The sequence below is a fragment of the Anser anser genome, assembly GCF_964211835.1.
Source record: "Anser anser genome assembly, chromosome: 21".
Taxonomy (NCBI): domain Eukaryota; kingdom Metazoa; phylum Chordata; class Aves; order Anseriformes; family Anatidae; genus Anser; species Anser anser.
The window spans coordinates 6,107,701-6,130,220 of NC_139742.1; the positions used below are offsets into that span (position 1 = coordinate 6,107,701).

Consider the following 22,520-nt stretch of genomic DNA (forward strand, 5'->3'; position numbering starts at 1 on the left):
GAAAGATCCCGTGTTGTGGGAAGTTGCTGGGGGGTATCTGGAAGGGTGTTTGAGTCATCCCAGCCTCATCGGTCGGTCTTGCATCTAGCGATGAGGAAGCAGGTTGTCAGCAGCAGGAGCTCAAAGAAGCAATGAATACACGAGCTCTGGTTCCTGGTTAGGAGGACAGGGACCGGCACTTCTAACCCCATCAGCCCTTTGTCTGCAGGTATCAGCATAAACCCTCGGAAGAACAAAATGAGGTAGCTGCAGGAGGGAGGGTTGGCCACGCTGGTGTTTCGTCTCCACATGCTGTGTACGGCAGGTCTGCATTACCCCCATGGAGAAATGCTACGTGGAGCTGTAGGCACTGGGGAGCAAATACCAGGCCTTTATGCACCCACACCTTCCTTGTGCCTGGCTGAGCAGGCTGGGCTTGAGTCCTGCTGCAGTATCACTGCCAGGCACCGAGGTCCCTCCCCTCTGTGCCTGTGATTCCTCCCTTTCATCAGACCCCGACGGATCATTCTTCACTACCAGGGGCCTCCTCCTGAGGAAGCAGCAGCTTTTTCTGGTCCACAATTGCCAAAGCCTTGAGGTAGACCTCTACAGGCACAGCTCTGAGTCTGTTTTCACCCTGAATTAAGATGAGATTTGGCAGAAATGGCACTGGAGAAAGCCTGGGAATCTGGGGGTTTGCACCCACGTTCCAAACCCTGGGGCAGGGTGGAGCGATTGGGATGTTCAGGACATTTTAAAATGACCATGGAAACTTATCTATCTGGACCATATCTGCTTGTCTGTTTTCACCCTTTTCTTAAAACAAGCAAACAAACAAAAAAAAAACAGTGTAGGTGCTGAATGGAGGTTAAAAGCGAATACAATTTCAGTCATCTCAGACACGTTCCCCATAGCATGCTGAGTTTTTCAGCAGAGCTTGGGTGCACCAGACAAAATCTTTGACTGGAGGTATAAACCAATATCTGGTTAATACTGCCAAAAAGGGGTCTAGCACAGGACTATGCAGGGTCAGAACAAGGACATCTCATAGTGATAGGTTCCCATCCCTTTCCTGAAACTGAGATGGTGAGAGAAAAAATACCATAGTTTCCAGAAGCCCTGGAAAGAGAGAAGTCTGTTGTGCAAAGGGTGATCTAGTATGAAATGAGATTTCTACCTCAAAAAGCTGGGAGTGGAATCAATTCTATGGTGCAGTTTAAAATCTCAGTACGTAGGCTGTGATTTTTGTTTCCTGTTGACTGCCAGAACTGCTTGGGAGTCATATAAAAAGTCACCTACAGTCATGTGCATGGGATCTTAAACAACATGTATATTTTCTCTTGTTAAGAACTCTTGTTTGATCTACAGCTAGAAATGTAGATTTGCCTTCCTTGAAAAGCAATTTTCAGCATCCAGCTGGCTTTCTGGTCTTTTGGACAGGAAAAAAGAAATACACCTGAGTGGAGGAGAGTGCGGGGGGAATTGTTTTTCCACTCTGCAAGAATGTTTGCAGTTACAAAGACATCTTGCACTGTAAATGAAGGCAAAAAAAAAACCACTGCTTTGGGCCCTTGTAACAATTTGTTCGGCTTTGACCCATCATCTACTCAAACAAGATGTAAAATAATTTGGACTTCCTCTTTTCGTTTTTTTTTAAAGCAAAACTTTTAATTAAAGAATGCTGAAATTGTGCCAACCAATTCCAGAAATTGTGAAGTGTAGAATTAGCTGATCAATAAGTGTTTTACAGATTGCTTCAGCTTTGTCAAACTTGCACTTTTTTATCGGTAATTCCCAACCAGGTTTGTTCTTGAGGCTGTTGTATTGCTCTTGTCTTTAGATTCATCATAGTCCTTTTTTCCTCTGTTACAGAAGCCATTGGCTGTCAGGTAAGAACTGATACGTTCAGCAGGATCTTTTCTTTACTTTTGCTCTTGAGGCTGCCACCTGAATGTGACCGTACTGGGGCTGGGAGCAAGACACGCTCTGCACAAGACACATGGAGCAGTGATAACTTCTGTAAGCCCCCCGCCACAACTTGCTGCTGCCAGAAGTCTGATTTTTAATATGCATTAAGAAGATAGCAAGTGAGTCTGCAAGCTGAGAACCCAGGGCAGAGTTTTGCTAATTAGTACACTAATTAGCAGTCATGATTTCAGCAGATCTCCAGATTGGTTCTGAGCACCGCGTGCGGGGACCTCCAGGAGGTGCCAGCCCCAGCAGAAGTGGTGCCAGGACCTTTGGGTTGAGTTTTGTAGGAACTCCTCAGGGTGGTTTTTTCTAGCTGCTACCTGCACACCCCTGATTCTCACTGGGGAAATGCTGAAGTCACCTCCAAGTCTGAGAAGTGATGCTGACAGCCTTTGCGCTTGTGTCCCTCTCTGTTGTCTCTTGCTTTCAACCCTGGACAGATCCCTGGGGTCTGCAAAAAGTAACGAAGCAAAATTTCTCTGGAGTCAGTAGCTTCAATTTGCTGTAAAGGGAATTTGTGTCTCCACTGGAAAACTTTTAGGGTTCACGTGAACCTACGTCGTAGGTGTTTAGGGGCACTTCTTTGCCTAGTAACTATAGCAGTGGGTTCCTCATTTGGGTATTCATAAGCCCTGTGCAATAAAAGAAATGAATGCCTCTAGTGGGTGCCTCTTGCTAGAGTCACTGTGGAAATCACCGCTTGTGGGAAGAAGCAGAGATAAAGGAAAGGTGCGTTTGATAGCTCTATAAAAGGAGAAAAGTCTTCCTTTACTATTGCTACTCAAACTGCTTATGCAATCCTGTTGCTGCAGAGTTGTAACGGAAAAAGAGCCTGCATTATAAAATCCTGCAATAATTAACAGCCCCATCAGTCACAGGTCTGCCATTTGGAAGCTGCTTTTGCTTTTTCCATTAAGTTGGTAAATTTTGCCAAAGTGTTTTTCTTCAGCGCTTTGGCACTCGGCCCCGCTCTCAGCTCGTACAGCATTGGCTGCGCGAGGGGTCCAGGAGCAGGGCTGGGGCCAGCTGGATCCCGTGCTGTGCATTCGTCTCCTTTATAGCCCCGGCGGTGTCACTGGAATGGAATTACGTGCTGGATTTTCCCTAAGGCTTGTTCTCCTTGCTGTGTTGGTCAACAGGAATTTTGGATGCAAGTTTGGGTGGTGAAGGTTCTCCCGCACCCCTCCGAACGCAGGTGGACTTGGGTTAGGTGTGTTGTGTGCACCAGGGTTTGTACAGAGCTGGACAAATCCAGTCCTCGACAGAGAAAAGGTGTTATTAATGCTTGGGTCTTCTGGCTTTGGAGCTGACGTTGTGTTGGTTGCCCCCTTCCCCTCGTGCTCTCATCGGGCAGTCGAACCCCGTTGCTGGCACCCGCTGCGGCCTTCGCTCCGTGCGCATGTGGGAGTTGAATCCACGTCCTAACACTGTGATCCTTTGGAGGTGAGCACAGAAATGTAGGTCTTCTGTAAAGGGTATTTTAGCCTCTTTTAAGTCATAAAACGGTTTCAGCTAGAGCTGGCCATGAGGAGTCATCATAATCTCTCTGCCTTCCTACTCCCCTTGAATGAGCAGGGCCAAGAGCTCTCCTGCACGCAGCCGTGTCTCCAGCCCCCAAGAGCTGTGTCCCATGGGATTTAATAGGCAGAAAACAGGCACATCACCCCAGCTGGAGGTCTCTTGAGTGCACCAAAGGTTTCCTGGTTAGCATATAGCTGGCTAAAGGACTCGGAGAAAGATTTGGCTACTCCACGCTGCTGTTCCTTCGTGCGTAAACTAAAGCAGGCCCAGAGCTCCTGAAATGTGCAGCCCAGAGTCAGGGTAATGGAAACAGCAAAAGAGTGATGTGCTTCATCTCATTTTTTTCCCAGCCGATGTGGGGCCACTCCAGTATTTTGTCCCTTCGAGCCTTAAAATATTAGTTAGTGGCTGGATTCCTGCATGGATTTTTGCATTCAAGGCCAGGTTTCCCTGCTGCTGTGTAAATCACAGTGGCTTTGTTTTAGCTGTGGGAAAGGGTCTCCTGCTCTAGGTGAGGATCTGGCCCAGGGTCTTGCATTGTCTCAGAGGATATTTTTTTTAGGTAAAGCTGAGACTTGATGGCAGGAGAAGAGTGGTCTCTAATCCCATTTGATAAATGATTCCTCTCTGCCAGATCCAAAGAGAGGAGCAAGCTCCGCTTTGGCATCGCTTTGCAAACCCCACTGTTCTCACTGGCTTGGCTGAAGTGAAGAGCAACCGGTGGGTGTCCCACACTGCTTTCTTCTGGCCGAGGACTTTCTGTAGTTTACTTTTTTTGTACTCAGTTCCTCCAGCTGCCTGATGCCCTTGCTGATCGAGCTGTTAAATCTCATCTCTCAAAGACAAGGGAATTCAATCTCCAAACTTTCCACTGACCATTTTAAGTGAGCTTAACCAAGGAGTTTCCTATGTTCGTTATTTGGCTACAAATCAAGGAAGTTGGTGGGGGAAAGGGGGCTTCAGCTGCCTTTCTGGTAAAACTTTTCCTCTCTGCTGCTGTTTTCAATGGCACTCTGAGGCTTAAAGTTTAGCTAAAACAGAAAGGTTTGCCCAGCTCCTTCTCAGACATGAAGGAGTCTGCAAGAGCACTGCGCTTGGGAGCCTGCAGCTCTTGCTTTCTAAAACTTCCTGCCATACCAAACTAATGAGAAAGTCATTAGTGGCAATGGCATAGGGTGCAGAATGGCTAGAAGTTGTCCTCCACCTTTGTGTTGGTATAAAAACAGGAGTCAATCCCTGTAGCATTTTACATGTTCAGAATATTTTTAAGTACTTAGTAAAGCAACAGGACTCCGATTTTGTTTGCTGAGATGCAAGGGCAAGCAATCTGTCCCTGCGTGGCAGCCCCTTTCCTACCTGTGTCCTCACAGACATGCACATGTACTGCTGGCATGTCTTTTGGCCTTCCCATCTTGAACTATTTCTCCATCCTGTTGCATTTCTGCTGTCCTGTCCTAGGCAGGATGAGTGCCAGCAAGCAGCAGTAGTGAAAGGACTGCTGACCTGGCACTGGGGATGCTGTGTCTAAAAACACCGGTCCGGTCCTCGTTCAGGATTTGATCAACAGCCTGTAACGCTGGTGGGAAAACCTCCCTCTGCATTCGGGGGGGGTTAGAGAACTGAAGCAGCAAAATGAAATCTCAGTCAGAAGCAGGCACCGTTCTGCTGAGCACCCGTTTCCTAGAGGCGTGTGAACACCGCCGTTGACTTCACTGGACTTGTGGTCCAGGAGAAGGCCTTTAACAGGGCTGTTTTCTGTTGCTAACATTGTAGAAACTCATTATTTTTTCTTCTTTTCCAATTCTAGGGGATTCTGCTTTGTCTGGACTGTGTTATGTTTTAGCTGGTTCCTGGGATTCACACAGGGAAATTCTGAAGGTAAATTGCACTTTTTTCCCCCCTCCTTTTTCAAACAAAGTAAGAGCCGAGGACTTCTGTATCAGTTTAGGACCATCATTTAATAGTGCTTGAGCCTAGTGCACAGAATTAAGTGCATTTACTGCTGATCGTTGCAGTGATCCACATGATGTAGATGACACAGTTAGCAGCTGGCAAAAGAACCGGGTTTTTACAGGCGATTACGTGCCCCCCAGGACTTTCAGAAGTGCCTGTCTGCCTGGTGGAACTGATGGGAATGAAGCCCTTCAGTGTATTTAAAATGTCACTGGCATCTACCTGCATTTGCTAGTACTTAACTGCTTTTAGGAAGTGCCCCTTGGGGTCGGGGCATTAAAGAATTAAGCATCTCTGGCAGACGGATTTTTCCTTGATTTGAATGCAACCCAGCCACACCTGGTGCAGACACGTGATGTAGTGTATACAGAAGTTATGGGAGTTCTAAAAGTAAAAGCAAATTTCAGGAAGAAATATCCCATGGGAGTGGCTGATAGGAGAATTACTATGTCTGGCTCGGTCCCTGTGCTGCAGGGAGAGAGCTCTATAGGGAGTGACCATGTATCTTCACCCCAGCTCCTCTAGGCATCCCCTCCCAACACTGGTGGAGACAGGACAAAAGGTTGGGCTACAATAATCAGTGACCCCGACGTGATGAGGTAGCTTCAGAGTCAACAAAAATAAAAAATAAATGCATCTTTTACAACTGATAGTGGTAGCTGAGCCTCTCTGCAACATCTGTTTGTCAGGGAGCCAGCCCTTAAAATAGCAACACCTCTTCCACGCGGATGTTTTACGCGGGTACATGCTGGAACTGAACAGCTTCCTGCAATCAGGAGACAACAATAAGTGGACTAGCAGGCTCCAGGGCTCTCCTCTCAGTCTCCAAAGCATGAAGGAAAAATAGAAAGTTGGTCAATGCTCAGCTGTAAGCCAGCCCATGGAGCACTTTTTACAGAAGAAAAAATAACATCCCTGCCATCAGTAATTTTGAAAAATGTAATATTTTCCGAATTCTGCTTCAATGCAAAAGAGGTGAACATCTGGCTGAATTACTTAGTCAAGCAGTTTTCAGAGCAAGTTTTATGTCAGCTCATAAAGAGGCAGAATAAATACTGTGTCTTGGCATCTCCTATTCAAGGAGGTTTTAATATGCTGTTTAGATTCATCTTTATCATGGGAGGAAAATGATGGATAATTATGGGATGGCGCCATCTTTTTTGATTGTTACCATCAATTCAAAGGAAACTCTTTCACTTCGCTCTTAGTGCATTACCTTAGTGTGGCAGATATCTCCCTTCTGAGATGCTTCCTCCGTGATAAAGGAATTACAAAGTCCTGCTCAATTTCCCCACAATCAGAGACGGGCTCTTCTGGGGACCAGAAAGCAAAACCTTCCAAGGAAGCAAAGGCTGTAAGGAAACCCTGGTGATTTGAGACTCTACTATCGCTCAGGATTTTTGAATGAGAGATTTACAAAAACAAATAAGAGCTTGTTCATAGATGCGCATGAGGATGAAATGAAGCCAATGCTAGGGGCTATTGACAAGACCACAGTTATTGCTCTAAGGCTCAGAGATCTTCCTACACACTGGAAAATCAGGGAGCACCGAGGGTGAGTTTTCCCTAAGCATTACAAATCCAAACGATCATGAGGTTAGTGAGTTCGTCTGATGCGCACTGACTAAGGGTCTGGGCAGTGATTTTTGGAAATGTAGCATTTGTTCAACCCAATTTTAGTTGTGGGCATCAGATCTCAGCTGCTGGAATCCAGGAAGCTGCGAGTTATTTCTCTCCTGCCTTTTGGCTTCTTCTTTCTTTATAAAGATTTTTATGTAGGGAAAGGGGGAGGGAGAGAAAGGCAAAGGGTAGCAATAAAACTCTTTATCCCCTCTTTCAGAGATGATCATGTGCTTGTTTAGGAATCTCTGTGTATCTTGCTTCATGCACAGAGTCTGGTAGAAAAGTTTTCCCCGGTTGCTCAAGTGTTGCTACAGGAATGCTGCAGCAAGGTTTGAGGCACCTGGGAGCAGGCAGCTCTAAGTGAATGGATTTTTTTAAATAATGTGTTTTGATGGAAAAATCTACAGAGGAAAAAAAATGGAAGGAGGAAAAAATGCTTTGCTAAACTTGGAGCTATTTAAAGAAGCCACAATTACCTTGCATTTTACGTTAGTCGATGACATCCCGTCATCCCTGGAGACATGCCCCACCATCCCTGGGCTGTCGGCATGGGACGCGGAGGCAGACGGGCTGGGTGCACAGGAGTCCAGAGCTGTGTGCCTGGACCTGGGGCTGGAAAATCCACATCCCTGTCCTGTATGAGGTCTGTTTAAATCAGGCTTTGCGTAGGCATCTAGAATTTGGCTCTACCTTTGTGGGTTTTCAGGGAGAGGAGAGGTTGAGTCGTGCTTTTTTTACTTTTCCTTAAGCACTGTTTGGTGCAGTTGCTAACAAAGCAGCTGGATTGGTATTGCAAACAGCAGCGGCATCCTTTGAGCAAGGAAACATCCTTACATCTTTGCACAGCAGCTACCGAATGAATAGCTCTCAGAGTGTAAAGCTTCTCTGCCTAGCAGAGACACACCGCAGTCTGTCTCTGGGAGTGAACCTAAAAATACATGTAGAAATTGGAAGCTGGAGTCTAGCTCCCAGCTTAAGCAGTAAATTTAGTTCCTTAGGGCTAAATCCTGGTGCCTTTGAAGTCTGTGGCAAAGGTCCCACTTGACTTTGCTAGAGCCATGCCTTGGCCTTTACAGTTTCATGGGCTCTGGGAACAATCCAGCTTGAAGACGCTGCTGATTCCTGTGTTCAGTGGAGAGAGAGGAAAGCGCTACCTTTGTGGGGTGAGGGACAGCCCTGTAGAGCAATATGGCAGAAAAACAGTGGGGGACCAAGGATTTCTTAGTACAGAAGTACTGTTACTAACACTTGAACATGCTGTGCACTAAATTATCCTCTCTTTATGGAGTGGGAAAATATCTGTCCCCTTGCACATCTGTCTGACACATCTTCTCCAGGATAGTCTCTGCGAGAGAATGAGTCAAGCTGTCTTGAAAAAGGGAAGTGGGAATAAAGCTGATCTCAGACAAAGAAAATATTGATTGACTTGTTCTTGCATACAGAAATGGCCATTGTTTTTGCCAAAGACAAGGAACAGAGGTTTTCTTGCTATTCTCCTCCCTTCCTGACCAGAGACATTACAAGCCTCAGACTGGCTTGAGTCTACAGCCCCTCTGGCCAAAAGTGAGGATGTCTTTCTAGTGCCGGTTCTCCAAATATTGAGAATTGTGCTGAATATTTAATAGTTGAGGGTAAAAGCGGCCAAATTCCAAGGCCCCTCTAGAAAAGCAGCTTTTTTTTTTTCTCCTTTGGACAACCTTTGGTTTGCTTTTTCTTTTAATATAGGAAAAGTGCAGTCTCCTGATGTTAACTGATGTGCAGCCATAATTGGCACTGCTGCACTTCTGATTGTTAAATTCTTACCTTGAGAGATCAGGGTTTGGATTGCACAGCCCAGGCAAGCAGCCTGCTCAGGCTGGCTTCCCCAAAGAGAGCTTAAATGCAAGAGTTAGCTGGTTATCGGGTAACGGGGATTGCGTTTGGGCAGGGAGGTGGAAAGGCGATAGAGCTATCCTAGCTCATTTTAACAGTGATTGCATCACGTTAATCATCATCGCCTTACCTTCATCTGTCTTTACCATGTGGTTGCTATCTTTTATTAGACTAAATGCTAGAGCTGGAATAAGAGAACGAGATTTTGGGCACATGGAGCCCTTTTTTCAGGTCTGGGCATATTTACCTTCGCAGCATTTCTCGCATGGACCTGAGCATCTTCCCCAGTTAAGTAGCTGTGCTGAAGCTGCAGCCAGCTGGCTCCAGTCTGCATTGCTGTTGCCTGCTAAGCTGCTTTGGACTCCAAGCTGTGTGACTCCTGTTAGACCTCAGGGCCAGGAACCAGAGGACTCTGCTTGTATGTCTGCTGCAGGCTTCTCCCAGCATCAGCAGCCAAAGATGGGTGCCTCTGGGCAGCAAGCGTCCTGTCCTCCCTTGGACAATGCACCCAGCTCCGAGGTGATGTGCTGGAGGCGACTCCTACCTGCTCAGTGGCAGCTAGTTTCTCTGCTCTCCACAAACAAGCTTGGTTCCTCCAACTTATTTTAATAATTTAAAGTTGTAAGATGATCCTCTGGGAAAAAAAAGCACTGCTGTTAAGAACCTTAAGCAGTTCAGTGAAATCTAGGTGCAATTTTTCCATGCTGGGAGGCACCTTTGCTTCCCTAAACTCTCCAGAGTCTCTGAGATCAAAAGCTGCTGCTTACTAATCTGGAGAGACAGATACAAGGCTTTTGCTCCCTTTGAAAGTTCTATTCCTTGCCTTCTGGGGATAGAACATGTTGCAATCCCAGCTCAGTCTGTTCAAATTCCTTTCCAGCTGTGTGGTCAGTACTCAAAATTAAATCCCAGAGAAGTGGAGTTGGTGCTCAGTGGGAAATTTCCTCGCAGTGAGGTCAGCTCCCTCCAGAATGTCTGGAGCTGGTCTCTGGTGGGACAGGACAGCTCACCAGATGCACCATGGAGCTGATGCATTTCGGCAATTGTTGATGACCAAGTTGAGCATGCACTTGCTCTTCACGCTCTGTGCAGGAGGAAGAGCTATGCCCTCTCTATTCTGATTACTTGAACATATTTGTGTTAGAGGATGGTTGGGGTTTCCTGAAACCTGTTGCACGTTTGCATGGACTGGCTTGACCCCTCGTAGACGTCTCACATGGATCCAGCCCTTGGGTGGCTCACCAACTGACATGTTCTTTGCGCTTCCCTTTCAGATGTGGATGTTCTTCAGAGGCTGGGCCTGGCAGGGAGAAGGCTGTCGAGCGGATGGTCCTCGTCACGTGCAGTTCCTCAAGGGGTCATTCCTTTCAAATCAGGGGTCATCTTCACTCAGCGAGCGCGTGTCGAAGCACCGATCAGCACCATCCTGCCCGCAGGCTCCAGCATTGACTTGCTCCTAGTGCTGAGCCTGTGCTCCCACCGCATCAACAATGCTTTTCTCTTTGCTGTCAAGAGCAAAAAGAAAAAACTGCAGCTGGGGGTCCAGTTTGTGCCTGGGAAGATCATAGTATACGTAGGCCACAAGCGCTCTGTATATTTTGATTACAATGTTCACGATGGCCAGTGGCACAATATGGCCATCGATATCCGTGGCCAGACAGTCACTTTATTTACTTCTTGTGGGAAGCACAGAGTACATGCGGATTTGCATTTTAAAAAGGACGAGGCATTGGATCCACATGGGTCTTTCCTCTTTGGGAAGATTAACCAGCACTCCGTGCAGTTTGAAGGAGCCATCTGCCAGTTTGATATTTATCCTTCTGCCAAGGCAGCTCATCATTACTGTAAATACCTGAAAAAACAGTGCAGGCAAGCAGATACCTACCGGCCGAACCTGCCCCCCCTCATCCCCATCCTGCCCAGGGACCCCAGTGCCTCCCCAAGTACTCCACAGCATATGGAGCCCTCGCTTCAGGGTCTGAAGAACTTGACCACTGCCACCCCATCGCTGGCGTTCGGCAGGGTCACAGCATCCCTCAAGACTCGGGGTTCAGTTGCAACAACCGCTGCGTTGGTCTCGTCCCCACTGCCAAGACTGACAACCAAAGCCATGAAGGTCACAGTGGCCCCGTCTCCTGTCCCATCGAGTACTGAGACGCAGCCACTCACTCGTTCTCTGCCTCGGGGGACAGTGACGACCCTCAGGGTGTCCCGGCCCACTCCCAGCACGCGGATGGAGAAAACTCCCCTCCCCACTGCCAAAAAGGCCCCACCAGCGAGCCAGAGCCCTGCCACGGCCGGCAGGAAGGAGTCCAAGCAAGAGACCAAAAAGAAGATCAACCAAAAACCAACCATCGAGTCCTCGGAAGCGCCCAGTACTGTAAAGCCCACAAGGAGGAGGATCGATAACACAACCAGCAGCGTCCACTTTGTCACCCTAAAGCAAACCCCGCAGACCCCAAGCAACGGGCTCCTTCCAAAGAAGCACGTGTCGCCCCCCACCAGGAAGGTGGATCCCAGCAGTGTCCCTCTGGTGTACGCCAAATCACCCCTGGGGTCTGCCCGTCCCGTCTCCAGAGCCCGGGCACAGGCCTTCAACCTCACCACCCCAGCTGCGACCGATGGCTATCAAATCTTTGACCCCCTTGGACCCACTCCGTTTCCATTTTTAGTGGGATTTCCAGGAGTGAAAGGAGAGAGGGGACCCCAGGTAAGTTCAAGCTCTTAATAACTCGTCCCAGTCCCAGCTCAGCTGACTGGTTGGCACACCATAACCTACAGGGCTTTCTGTACATCTTTGTGGAATGTGGCAACACAAAATAGTAGCCAAGCACTGTTATCTCTCTGATGATAGATTTAACGCGTATCTCAGTGTAAGCATTGGTGCTCCGTGAAGGCAGATGTCCCCTAAAAGTTGGTCATTGAAGTTGTTGCTTAATGTTAGTTTAAAAACAAAAAGGAAATCCCGTCCTCCTTCCTACAAATTGCTCATTACATTTCTGATGGCCAGGCTGAGGTTCTGCTGCACAGCCCTGGTTTTACTCAGGGTGCCCTTTACTTCCCCCCCAAAAATCTAGATGCCTCAAAATGGGCCACAAATTAACTCTTTCTTAACCCTGGTTATTAATTTGTATTGTTCCTGAAATTCACATTTCCAGAAAAGTGCACTATTCAGCAAATACAGAGGTTGCTTCAGGAGTTGTTGTGCATTTTTTTTAACAAACCCTTCTCTATTCTTATGCTGTAAATTATTTTTAATATAGTTCTTAAAACGTGCAGCGAGCTTCCTTTATAAATTTAACTACTGCATTCCACGCTCAATAACCACTCTCAGGGTGTGTGTCTTGGCCATCAGAAGAGCGTTCACATGTTTTGTAATGCTAAAAGCAGTCAGGCCACACTAATTATCTGCTAACATGTTTTTTTTTAATGCAAGAATGCAAACAGGATCTTTAATCTGGCCAACATTCAGGAGGATTTGGTGTTCCAACCCAAGCCTTTTGCTATACTGTGTATACGAGGGGGTTGTACATGTATAATAAGTTTCTCCCAGACAGACTTTGGTTGCCAAGTTCCAGCCTAGAGCAAATTTTTACAGCTGACTTCTTAAAATAGTGAAAGAAGGGTTTACAATGGAAAATTTGAGACTAGCTTAAGGAACACAATCAACAGCACTTGTGTCTGCCGATGAGCTGCTCGTTGTTGCGAGTAACACCTAAAATGCAAAGGTTGTGTTTTGCTAAGCCCTCGATGGGTGCTTATCCCCAAGGTTTGTATCTCCTACCTTTCACATTTCGAAGCAGCACCTTGGCTCTCTCCTGTAGGGAAGGATGCCTGACTTCACAGGCACGTCCCCTTGTAGTCGTTGTGCTTGGAGTTTTGCTAAATCCCTGAGTACACAGAGGGAGCCTCAGCACTTCTGTCTGTGGGCAGTTTTCTCTGTTTCATGGGGATGCATTTCAGGCATCTTTCCAAGAGCAGAAGTTCAGCAGTTGTGAGCTGCTCCTAAAACACCATTACCTGTACCGGGCACGGCTGTGTGGCCTGCTCTGAGCTCTGAAATCCCAAACTTCTTGCCCTACAAGTGTTACGAGGCTGACCAAGCTCCAAGCCCCCACTTCCCCCAGCAATTTAAAGAGCGAATTATTGAACTGGAGTGGAAAATCCCTCTCAGCTTGTGAATCATTGCAAAGAAAGTGATTCGGGCTGAGGGAAGAGATGGCAGGCTTTTTCCATCTGCTCTGGGAACAACTGGAATCCTGAAGCAAGGCAGAGGAGAACATCTTGACGCGCTGCCTGCCCTTATCCTCTCTGGCTGCTGGAAACCGAGCCGGCACTTAGGGAGGGAGAGGTTACGGCTCGGCTGGGGCTGGCGGCCACACGGTGCTCGATAGCAGCTGTGACTCACATCGCTGCACCACGCTTCCCTGAACGTCTGTGACGTGGGAAGGGAAAGAGGAGAAAGGACCAGAATCGGGATGAGGAAATTAATGTAGCGCTCCCATGGCCAGACGAGCGTGTTTCAGAGCAAGCGGTGATAAATGCTCCGTGCTTGAGTAATTACCTGGCACCGTCCTCGTGCTGTTGGGCAGGCGTTTGTGGTGAGGTCAGTGCAGCCCTTCCTGGCCTGGGGGCGATGCCGCAGCCCTGGATGGGGCAGGTTGTGGGCTGGGACCTGACGCGTGAAGTCTGGTGCAAGGGTGGGAGGACAAGGCGATTAATTCGCTTGTCTGCTTGTGCTGCCTGGTACGAGGTCTTTTCGAGACCCTGTGAAGACTTCAGGTATCGCACTGCAGGCAGACAGGGGTGTAGGAAAAGCTTTTCAGCACGGGCTGGGGACATCTTGGCTGTGATCTGCGTGCCGAGGCGGACTGGCAGCCCCCTGCCTCTCCGGCTTTCTGCCAGGAGAGGAGATAGGACCGTCTTTCATCCAAATCGTCCCAAAATCAGGGTGTGATTGACAGATGGGGACGAGGCAGCGATGACTCAGGCGCTGTGGTCTCTGTGCAGTTTGTGAACGGTCCCAAAATAACTGCGGTACAACCTCAGCCACGCAGAGGGGCCCTTTCCCCACGGCCAAGGGGGACATGTCTACGTGGTTAGAGGAATACAAGCAAGGGGCTAAAGGGGATATCTTCACCTGGTAGTAAAAGGCAACACCATCTGTGGATTAATCTGGCCTAAAAGACCACCACGGTGCTGTGCAACAGGAAACGGAGGCACTGTCCCACATGCAGAGCATTAATGCTTCAGGAATGTTGGGTTTTCTGGGTAGCCAGAGGAGGGAGGATAAAATGCTCTTTTTTTTAAAAAAAAAAAGCAAAATTGCTTGGGAACCATTAATAACCACAAGCATTTGGGATCCCTGCTCTGAATCTCTTCTGGAGAGGAGAGGAATGGTGCAAAGAGCCCCCAGGCCTGGCGCTAGGGCTGTAGCTCAGCACTGACTCAGCACCTGGCAGGCGTCCTGCTGCGTGTCCCCGTGGTCCCCACAGCAGCCCCGCGGGCATCACTCGGGTCTTGGGGTCCTGCGTGGGGCGGGCAGCCTGCAGCGTGCCCCCAGCACATGACTTGGACAGCCGTGAAAGGAGAAAAGACAAAGTTGTGTTTCAGGGGCAGCATCTCCAGCCCCGGCGAGGCTGCGATACGTTTTCAGTCCTGCCATGGAAGGGGTGGTGTTGGCTGGCTGGGGCTGGGGCTATTGCAGCAGCGGGCTTGTTGGGGGGGCATATGGGGCTGCAGCCCCTTCCCCTGCCCACCAGCAGGGATGCTTGTGCTCCGGGCATGCTGTAGAGCTGCAGCAACCCCTTGCCCTGGTGCAGCCGGGGTCTAGCTGGGCTGTGTGTAGCATACCCAAGCGAGCATGCTTATCAGACACATGGGAGCGCCGGCAGCCCCAGTCTGCACGGCCAGGTCCCCGCGTCCGAACCCCGGTGGCAGCAGCCCAGACAGGTGTGGCGGGACGCTGGCAGGCAGCGTCATTGCACAGGCAGATGTTTCTGAGCCCGTCCCAAGTCTAGACTGCTCCAGCTGCCATCTTCCGCATGAGCAGTTTGTCTTGGAGCCCGGCTGCTTTTGTAGAGCAGCAGTCCTTGCCAATTCAATCAGCGTGGAGGGGAGAGAGAGGTGATTGGGAACGCTGATAAAATATGAAGTGCCTATTTCCAGTCCTCCTTGTACCAGAAAAAGCTGCTCAGGCTGACAGTCTATGATAAATTAAGGAACACACAATGTGTTTGAATGTCTCTTAATGAATGAGTCATGTTTTCTTCTGAAAAAAAAAAAAAAAGAAATTGCATGCTTTGTATAATACATGGGAAAAGTTTTAGCTTCACTTATGCAGTTGGATCATAATTTTTTGCTAATTTAACCAGAATTATCCCCAAAGGGAAAAAATCTTGTAGGCAAATGACTAAACATCAGAGAGCTCTTACGTGCGTAAGACAAAGTTCATTTTGAAGAGTAGTCATTGAGAGTGTGACTGAGATAGATGTACTGCAAAGGATGTAGGGATGTGTTATATGGATATATATATAGTTATTTTATAAAACTCTAAATATAGAAAGTGAGTGACAGAGAATGGGATCCCTCTATTTCTTCACACCGCTTCAGACTTCCTTCCAGGGTCTGGGGTTTCTTGAGACTCTGGATTTCTCATGCAAAGTCTGTTCCTGAAATGTCTGTAGAAAAGCTGCTTTCATCAAGCTGGAACCCAAATATTTTTCTATGTATTGTGCTGCCATGCTATGAGGAATCCAGTTGTGGACAAGGACTTTTCTGCGAGAGGTGTTGCCCAGACCCAGAATAAACATCTCTTTCTTGCGGAAATCGTATTACAGGACTGGCTTCCCACCAACGTCTTGGTTTCTGCCAGAATTTCGAGGGCTTTTGTTTATAGCCTGGTTGAAACCCAGATGTGTCCAAATTATAAAATAATAAACCTGCCTTGGAGAAGAACATGACCAAAGTGCTAGACTTTTTTCTCCGAGCCTCCAGATCTGTTTCAGGCAGTGCTTCAAGCTGGGTTTTGGTTCAGGTCTTGTCTGCTTCCCTGCGGAGTGCCTGGCAAGGGCAGGGAGGTGAGGAGGGGCTGGTGTGGCTTTTGGGATGAGCTCTTCTCCTCTTCTGTTCTCCTGAGCAGGGAATTTCTAATTCTAGTGCTGCCCCTGCAGCTGCTCAGTCCCTCTGTGCTGCTGCTTTCCGGATGTTCAAGGCTAAGCAGTGGATTTGGGGCAGTGGCCTGGCATGTGAAATGTGCCTCGTCGTCCTCCAGGAAGAAAAGGCAGGTTCTCTGTCTGCAGGGATAAATAACATCACTGCTCAGGGTGCCAACCTGGGGAGAAGCTTTCAATGCATTTTCTGAATTTGCTTTTAAGGTGACTTTACTACACGTGTTAATATTTGAGTCGGAGGAGTGTTGCCTCCTCTCTCTCCTGTTTGCGCACAGCAGCGTGCCCAGCTCTGAAATGCAGCCATTTCTGGGATAAAGGGGAATGGAGCCACTGGTGCTGAGCATGGGAGGCAGAAGTACAGTGGAAAGACCCTAAAATTACAGATATGTCAGGCCGTCAGCGTGCTCTGGAATGTGAGCTGAATCGTGTCCTGGGCGGTCATCAGCTATTTACTGCTGGGCTGAGTACCTGGCCCTGGGGAAACTGTTACAGAAATACTTTGCTAGCTGAGCAATTCGAATCAGTAATCATCCAAAAGGAAGAGAGTCATTTCCCAAACCACCAGCACCGATTCTGTACTGATTATGCTTTCCTCGAAGCCCTCCCCAGACAGGCTCAGCCTTGCTCAGGTTTTGAGACCCGAAGACGCCTCGAGGTGGCTGCTGGGTGCTGCAGAGGGAGCCCTGAGGAGGGTCGTGGTGTGGGAAGGGCAGGGGGATGAGCGGGCTGATCTCAGCAGCAGGAGGGAACGGTGAGATTTCGCTTGTCCTCAGGGCCCGATGTATTTCACTTTCAGACAACCTAGCTTAATTTGCAGTTTGAAGCTCAAAAAGCTAAGAAAAAAAGTCCTTTTTTTGAGCCAGAAAGTTTCCCAGCAGCAGCTTAGAATAAATCCCATAATCATTTGGTGGGATCAGGCATCGTTGCTAATGCTACCGTGGGAAACTGAGAAGGGTTAAACTTCCATGTGGCTGCCACGAGCTGCTCCACGGAGCTGTTCAGGCTGGTTAACAGCTCTGCTGCTTGGCTTGAGAAGAGAGAGTATCTGCTTCTGCCACGTTTCTCCTTGATCTCCCATTTTGCTTCGTTTGATAGCGGGGTGTGTGTTCCCTGCCACCGGTTTGCAGCAAGGAGCAGGCAAGAAGCCAGGGAGACAAGACCCAAGGTGCGAGGAACGGCAGCTTGCTGCTGTGATCCTGTGATACTGGGAGGCTGTCGCCTGTGCTGGTCTTGCAGAGCATCCGTGCAGTGGGAGGGCAGGAGGAGTGGTGTGCTCCTCCAGCGGCCAGGCAAGGGAAACTCTGCCTCTCCGAGCCCTTCCCACTGCTCGCAGTGGGCTTCCCCGGGGATGCTCTCAAGGGTTACGATGGAAAAGGTGCACACAGGCTCTGTTTGGTTCATTTAACGCTTCCCCGCATGCCCGCAGCGGGGTGAGGATGGAGTGTGGGGACTGCCTGGGCGCTACCTGCAGGCAGAGCCCGGCTCCTGCTGTGTGGTGGCTCGTGAATGGATGTCTCCCGCTCTTGGTGTCTCGGAGCCTTGCGTTTTAAGTGGGACAGCATCCATCGTGTGTAAGTAGTTGGGCTCTGATCCAGCCTTATTCTTCTCTGGCTGCCTCTACAGATGTGCATTTTTCTGCGTGTGTGTTTCAGCACTGCTCTCCCCAGGCAAAGCCAGTTGTCTGACGTGGGCCTCGTGTTTGAAAACCAGAGCTGGATGACACAGAGCCTTATGTATGGGGCACAGGGCAGAGGAGAGTGAGTCACGAGGAAGGCACGGTACATGTCCTGTCCAGTCCAGCTACCAAGAAACCACACGAGAAATCAGAGCGTGGCCTTGCAGTGTGTCATGTTTTACAACTACACGTGTTCATCCAGCTACCCCCATCATCTCCACCTTGCCTTGCTTATTTATCTGTGGTCACACTCTTGCCCTATGCATATTTACCATGGAGTTCTGACACCTTGTAGTTGCTCATCCCACAATCACCTTATTCCTCTTACCCTTCACGAGAGGAAAAAAGGGTGAAGGAAAGGCAGCAAATTAAACCGAAGCAAAGTGGAAAGGGCCCCAGAACTGGGTACTGCTCTTACTGTGCTATATGCTAACTCCGTATCCCTGCGCCAGTGCAGGTGTTAACTCTCTGTATTTTTATGTTAGCTTCAGTGTGTTCTGAACAGCGCACGTTTTTGGAGAACATTTTAACTCAAGTGGCCAAGTGCAATTGCAGCTGTTTTTAGCAGGAAGGTAGAAGAGGTCACCTCGAGTCTGGTATGCAGGAACACATTTCTCAGGCAGTTGCATCTTCTCTTTTACATATCCCCTTAGGGGTGAAGATTTTGGATGGAGAAGAGGTTAAGGACTTGAATTAATCTTTGGTAAACTCCATTAACTGTCACTACATCAGTTGCATTGCATTCATCTTCTGATAGTTATCTTCCCAACTGAAAGGGCAAGGGGATTTTTTTAATAAAAGCCTGGATTCTGGAGCACAATTATGTATGGGGCTTAAAAAAACAGTACAATTGCGTCTATTTGCACAGCTGTATAATTGTGTTATGTGCGGAGCCCTGAGCTGGCACAATGGCAAATTAAAATGTTGTGTGTATTGCTAAAATGAGGGTCAGCTGTATCAGTGAGGGTTGTTAATACAAGGAGCAGTAATACTGTGTCGGCCAGCAGCAAGCAACTCGCAGAGGGGTCAGATAAAGTGTCCCAGGCCATAGAGGCTGGAAATCTCCAGGACGGGGAGCAGCGTTGGGTAGCAGCAGTGAGCAATAGCAGTACAAGTGCATCCCCGTGTGTCTCAGAGCAGGGCATTAACTGTTCTATGCTGTGTAGGCTTTTACACCTTTAAATCAGTCATTTTCTTGACGTTTTTACAGCAGATAGAAATAACTACAGAAAGAAACGTTCTGGTTCATTTGATGTCCTGTCAAATTAGTAGCACAGAGAGAGACTTGCCATGGGCTTTGTTTACTCTTCCCCCTGGCTTTTCCCTACCGTCCCGAGGTTTGGTTGGATGTCTTTTAAAATGTCTCTCTTACACCGATCAGTTTATTGCTTACCTGCTGTACAGGAGGCTGGTAACATCAGGGGAGTGTTCCTTTATCAGTTACCTGTATGCTTCAGGCAGGTTTTCTCTGTTTGCGGTCTTAGGCTGGGCATGAGCCTACGGGTAGGGATCTCCAGGGTTTGTTTTTGTTACTAAATCCCGCACTCGATGACTGGAGATCGTGAACTTTCCGCTCCTCGGGGCCAGCAACGCGCAGCAGAGCCTGAGCGGTTCTGCCTGACAGCCCATCAGCAGCGACGGGGTCGGCCCTGCAGCAGGCCCTGCCGTCGGGCATTGCGTTCCTGCAGGGAAAAGCTGCTGGGAAGGGAGCGAGGCCGTGTCGGCACCGTGTGGCCTCAGGGCATGAGCAGCACCTGCTCCATGCACTGCACCCAAATCCCCTGCAGCTCGCTGCTCCCCTGCTGCTGCGCCTTGGAGAGCTCAGGCCGCCTTCCAAACATCCTTCAGCCGCCTGCTCTGGAGCTCTGTCCTCCCTGAATGCACTGAAAGCCCAGCTTTTGTAACCGGCTACCAGAATATAAATCCTCTGGGAGATGCTTTAATTAACAGCTATTGTTGTTAGCCATGTTTGGCTTGGGGGGAAAGGCGTTTTGCAGAGCTATTAGCAGTTGCAAGCGGCTCTCCAGAAATCTGAATTCTCCAGTCCATTGAAAAAATAAATACATAAATGAATAAATTCTAAGAAGTTCAGACCTCGTTGGTTAAGTATTTTTTCCTAACCTGTTTCAGATCAGCGCACAGCTGGGCGGCTGATATCTCCAGCTTGTTCTCACCCCCTTACAAGAGCCCCCGCTTCTCTCACCTGTCTGCCTCGACCCCTCCTGTGTTACAGAGCTGTACTTCGGAATTCCCAACACCGACACCAGTTTTATTACATTTTATAACACGCTGCTTTAAAATATGAAGTGCTTGGGTGCAATTAGGTGGCAACTCGTGCCGGAGCCTACAATACCACTACACCCTCAGGCTGTATGTTTCAACCCATGGTTTATTCCAGCCCACCCTCGCCAAGGTGCTAACACGTCGCCGCTGCTGTGTGCCAGCACGTAGCAGGAAACTGGAGCTGGGAGGCAGTTGTGTTACCCCTGCCTTTCCAGCACGGGTCCAGGAAGCTGGAAGTGTGAAACACAGCTGTGCTCAGGGGAATGCGGTCCTCAGCAGGGCGATGTGAACGCTCTGTCTCCGCTCTGTGGAAATACGTGCTTCTGCAGATGTTATTGGGCATGGCTTTTGTCCCTTTGTAGCAATAGCGTAAGTTGAAGGGGGATTCTGGCCTTGTTGTTATATGGCCCATGTCACCAGGTCTTCTCCAAATGGTTGTGTTATGGGTATCTCTGAAACAGTCAGGAGCACTATCCCGATGTAGAGCTGTCAGTAATGCTTATTTTTATTTTTCTAGGGTCCCCCAGGTCTGCCGGGCTTACCAGGACCACCTGGCAAGAGAGGTTCCCGGGTGAGTGGTTTAAAAACCTCTGTTTCTTTCCATCTGTACTTGTATCCACATGTAATGTATCCACATACCCTGCTCCAAGGGCTGGTGTATGGTCCTCTGGCTGAACAGTGATTGCTTCAAGCCCCACTGTTGAGGTTTGGCCTTCCTCCTTTCTCTCCTTCCCTGCTAAAGGCTTTCAGGATGCCACAGCTTGGTGATCTGCAGCCTCCCTGAGCTAAGGTTTGACCTCAGCAAAGGCTGGGGGTGAATGTTTCCAAATGGCTGTCAGAAGGATGAGGAGCTCTGTCTCTCATTCGGTCTCCAGGATCCATTCTTTCTTGCAAACCCAGTGCTGGTACTGGCTTTGGCTGCTTTTTGCCCTATTCTTCACTCTTCCCAGACTGCTTCCTTTGCAGTCCTTCACTGTCACTGTGCCTTCGGTAGTAGGACCATGGTCTAGGATCAAGGACTCAACAGCAAGGACAAACTTCTGTGTTTCCCAAACCAGAGACCTGCTCTCTGATTCATTTTCAAGATCTAGAACAAAACGCCTGAGCTGTCCTACAAGATTTGTTGCAAATTCCTGATTTTTTTTTCCTCCCCACGCTTAAGTCTGGTGCAGATCTTTGAGCAGTGGATGCCATGCTGAGGAAACGCCTGGAGCTGAGCGCTGCAGCTAGCTGTGCTATGTGAGAAAAGCTTTCTGCATTGGCCTAGCTGCAGAAATAGTCTCTCAAAGCTGGGCAGCGTGCCCTACCTCGATACAGTTAACTGTTGGCACGTTTTCGTGGCAGCAGTGTGCCGTCCTGCAAGGTACGGTCGCGGAGCACATTTCCTGAGCGCTGCACTGATGTGGGTTGGGAATCCAAAAGATGTAAGTGTCTGAGGCTGAAATAAGGGAATATTTGGATTTGTGATCCAGGCAGCATCCTGGCCTGGCAGCAGAGGGAGATTTGCTCACACATACTTGGCTAAAACTCAGCCCTATGTAATGTCTTTAAAGAACAACCAAGAGGCTAAGAGCTAGAGGGTTGTGCGGTCCCCGAGGACACTTGTTACAGTCCTGCGAGATCTTGCAGTAAATGGTAAAGATAAATGCACCTCCGTTCTATAACAGTAAAAAAAAAACCAAAGGTCTGCAGGACCAACTGCAGCACAGACATGGATATCAACAGACCTGAACGCTGATTGAGGCCGTAAGTGTAGGGCATTAGATAGCATCTGGTTTGAGTGCTTTATGGACAAGACAAAATGTTCCACATCAGATATGTGCATTCCAGTGCTAGGTTAAAGGCCGGACTAGATGACCTTAGAGGTCTTTTCCAACCTAAACGATTCTATGATTGTGTTCTTTGGTGAAATATCAGCACGAGTGGTTATGCAGCTCCAATGTCTTCTGCTTACAGATGTCTGAACAGCAACCACATCGGCAAATCGCCTGGGGTTTGCCATTATTAGCAAGTCCCCATTAAGGCCAAGAGTTTGGTCTTACCCCAACTCACTGCTCACAGGAGGTGTTTGGTGTTACTTTTTGCAATCCTGTGGTGTGCAAACAAATTCCGTGTCTGGAGCCCCAGCTGCATCCCCTGCCTGCTGTGTGAATGACCAGCTTTCACCTCTAGCTCTGAATTCCACTAACTACCAAAACTCGAGTTTTTCTAGAAGAAAAAAAAAAACATCGTGGAAACCATGTCACAACTTGGTGTTACTCCCCAGCCGTGGCATGCTCCATCCTATATTTAAGACAATCCCCTGAAAGACAATAGGCAACAAAGGATTTCTGAGCTCAGTCCCTGCCAGAGGTGCTGAGAATCAGCCCAGAAAAGAGTTCCCAGTTAGGAAGTGCTCAGCACAGCTGAGCCTCGCTTGGCTCAGGCTGCTGCAAAGAGGCTGTGCTAATTTTGGGAGGGGGCAGAAGGGT

General features: G+C 48.6%; 1 protein-coding gene across 6 annotated transcripts in view; it reads left to right on the top strand.

The window, feature by feature from the left end:
• COL27A1 (collagen type XXVII alpha 1 chain) overlaps positions 1 to 22,520 on the top strand; it is a 197,103-nt gene that overhangs the window by 51,359 nt on the left and 123,224 nt on the right. For 5 of the 6 annotated variants that reach the window (XM_083807795.1, XM_083807798.1, XM_083807794.1 and 2 more), the window contains 3 exons: positions 5,279 to 5,349; positions 10,194 to 11,629; positions 20,567 to 20,620. In XM_083807795.1, coding sequence (XP_083663921.1) covers positions 5,279 to 5,349; positions 10,194 to 11,629; positions 20,567 to 20,620 — 1,561 coding nt within the window. Of the gene's footprint in view, positions 1 to 3,199; positions 3,394 to 5,278; positions 5,350 to 10,193; positions 11,630 to 20,566; positions 20,621 to 22,520 lie in introns of those variants that run through there. The other variant, XM_083807797.1, reaches the window with a different exon arrangement.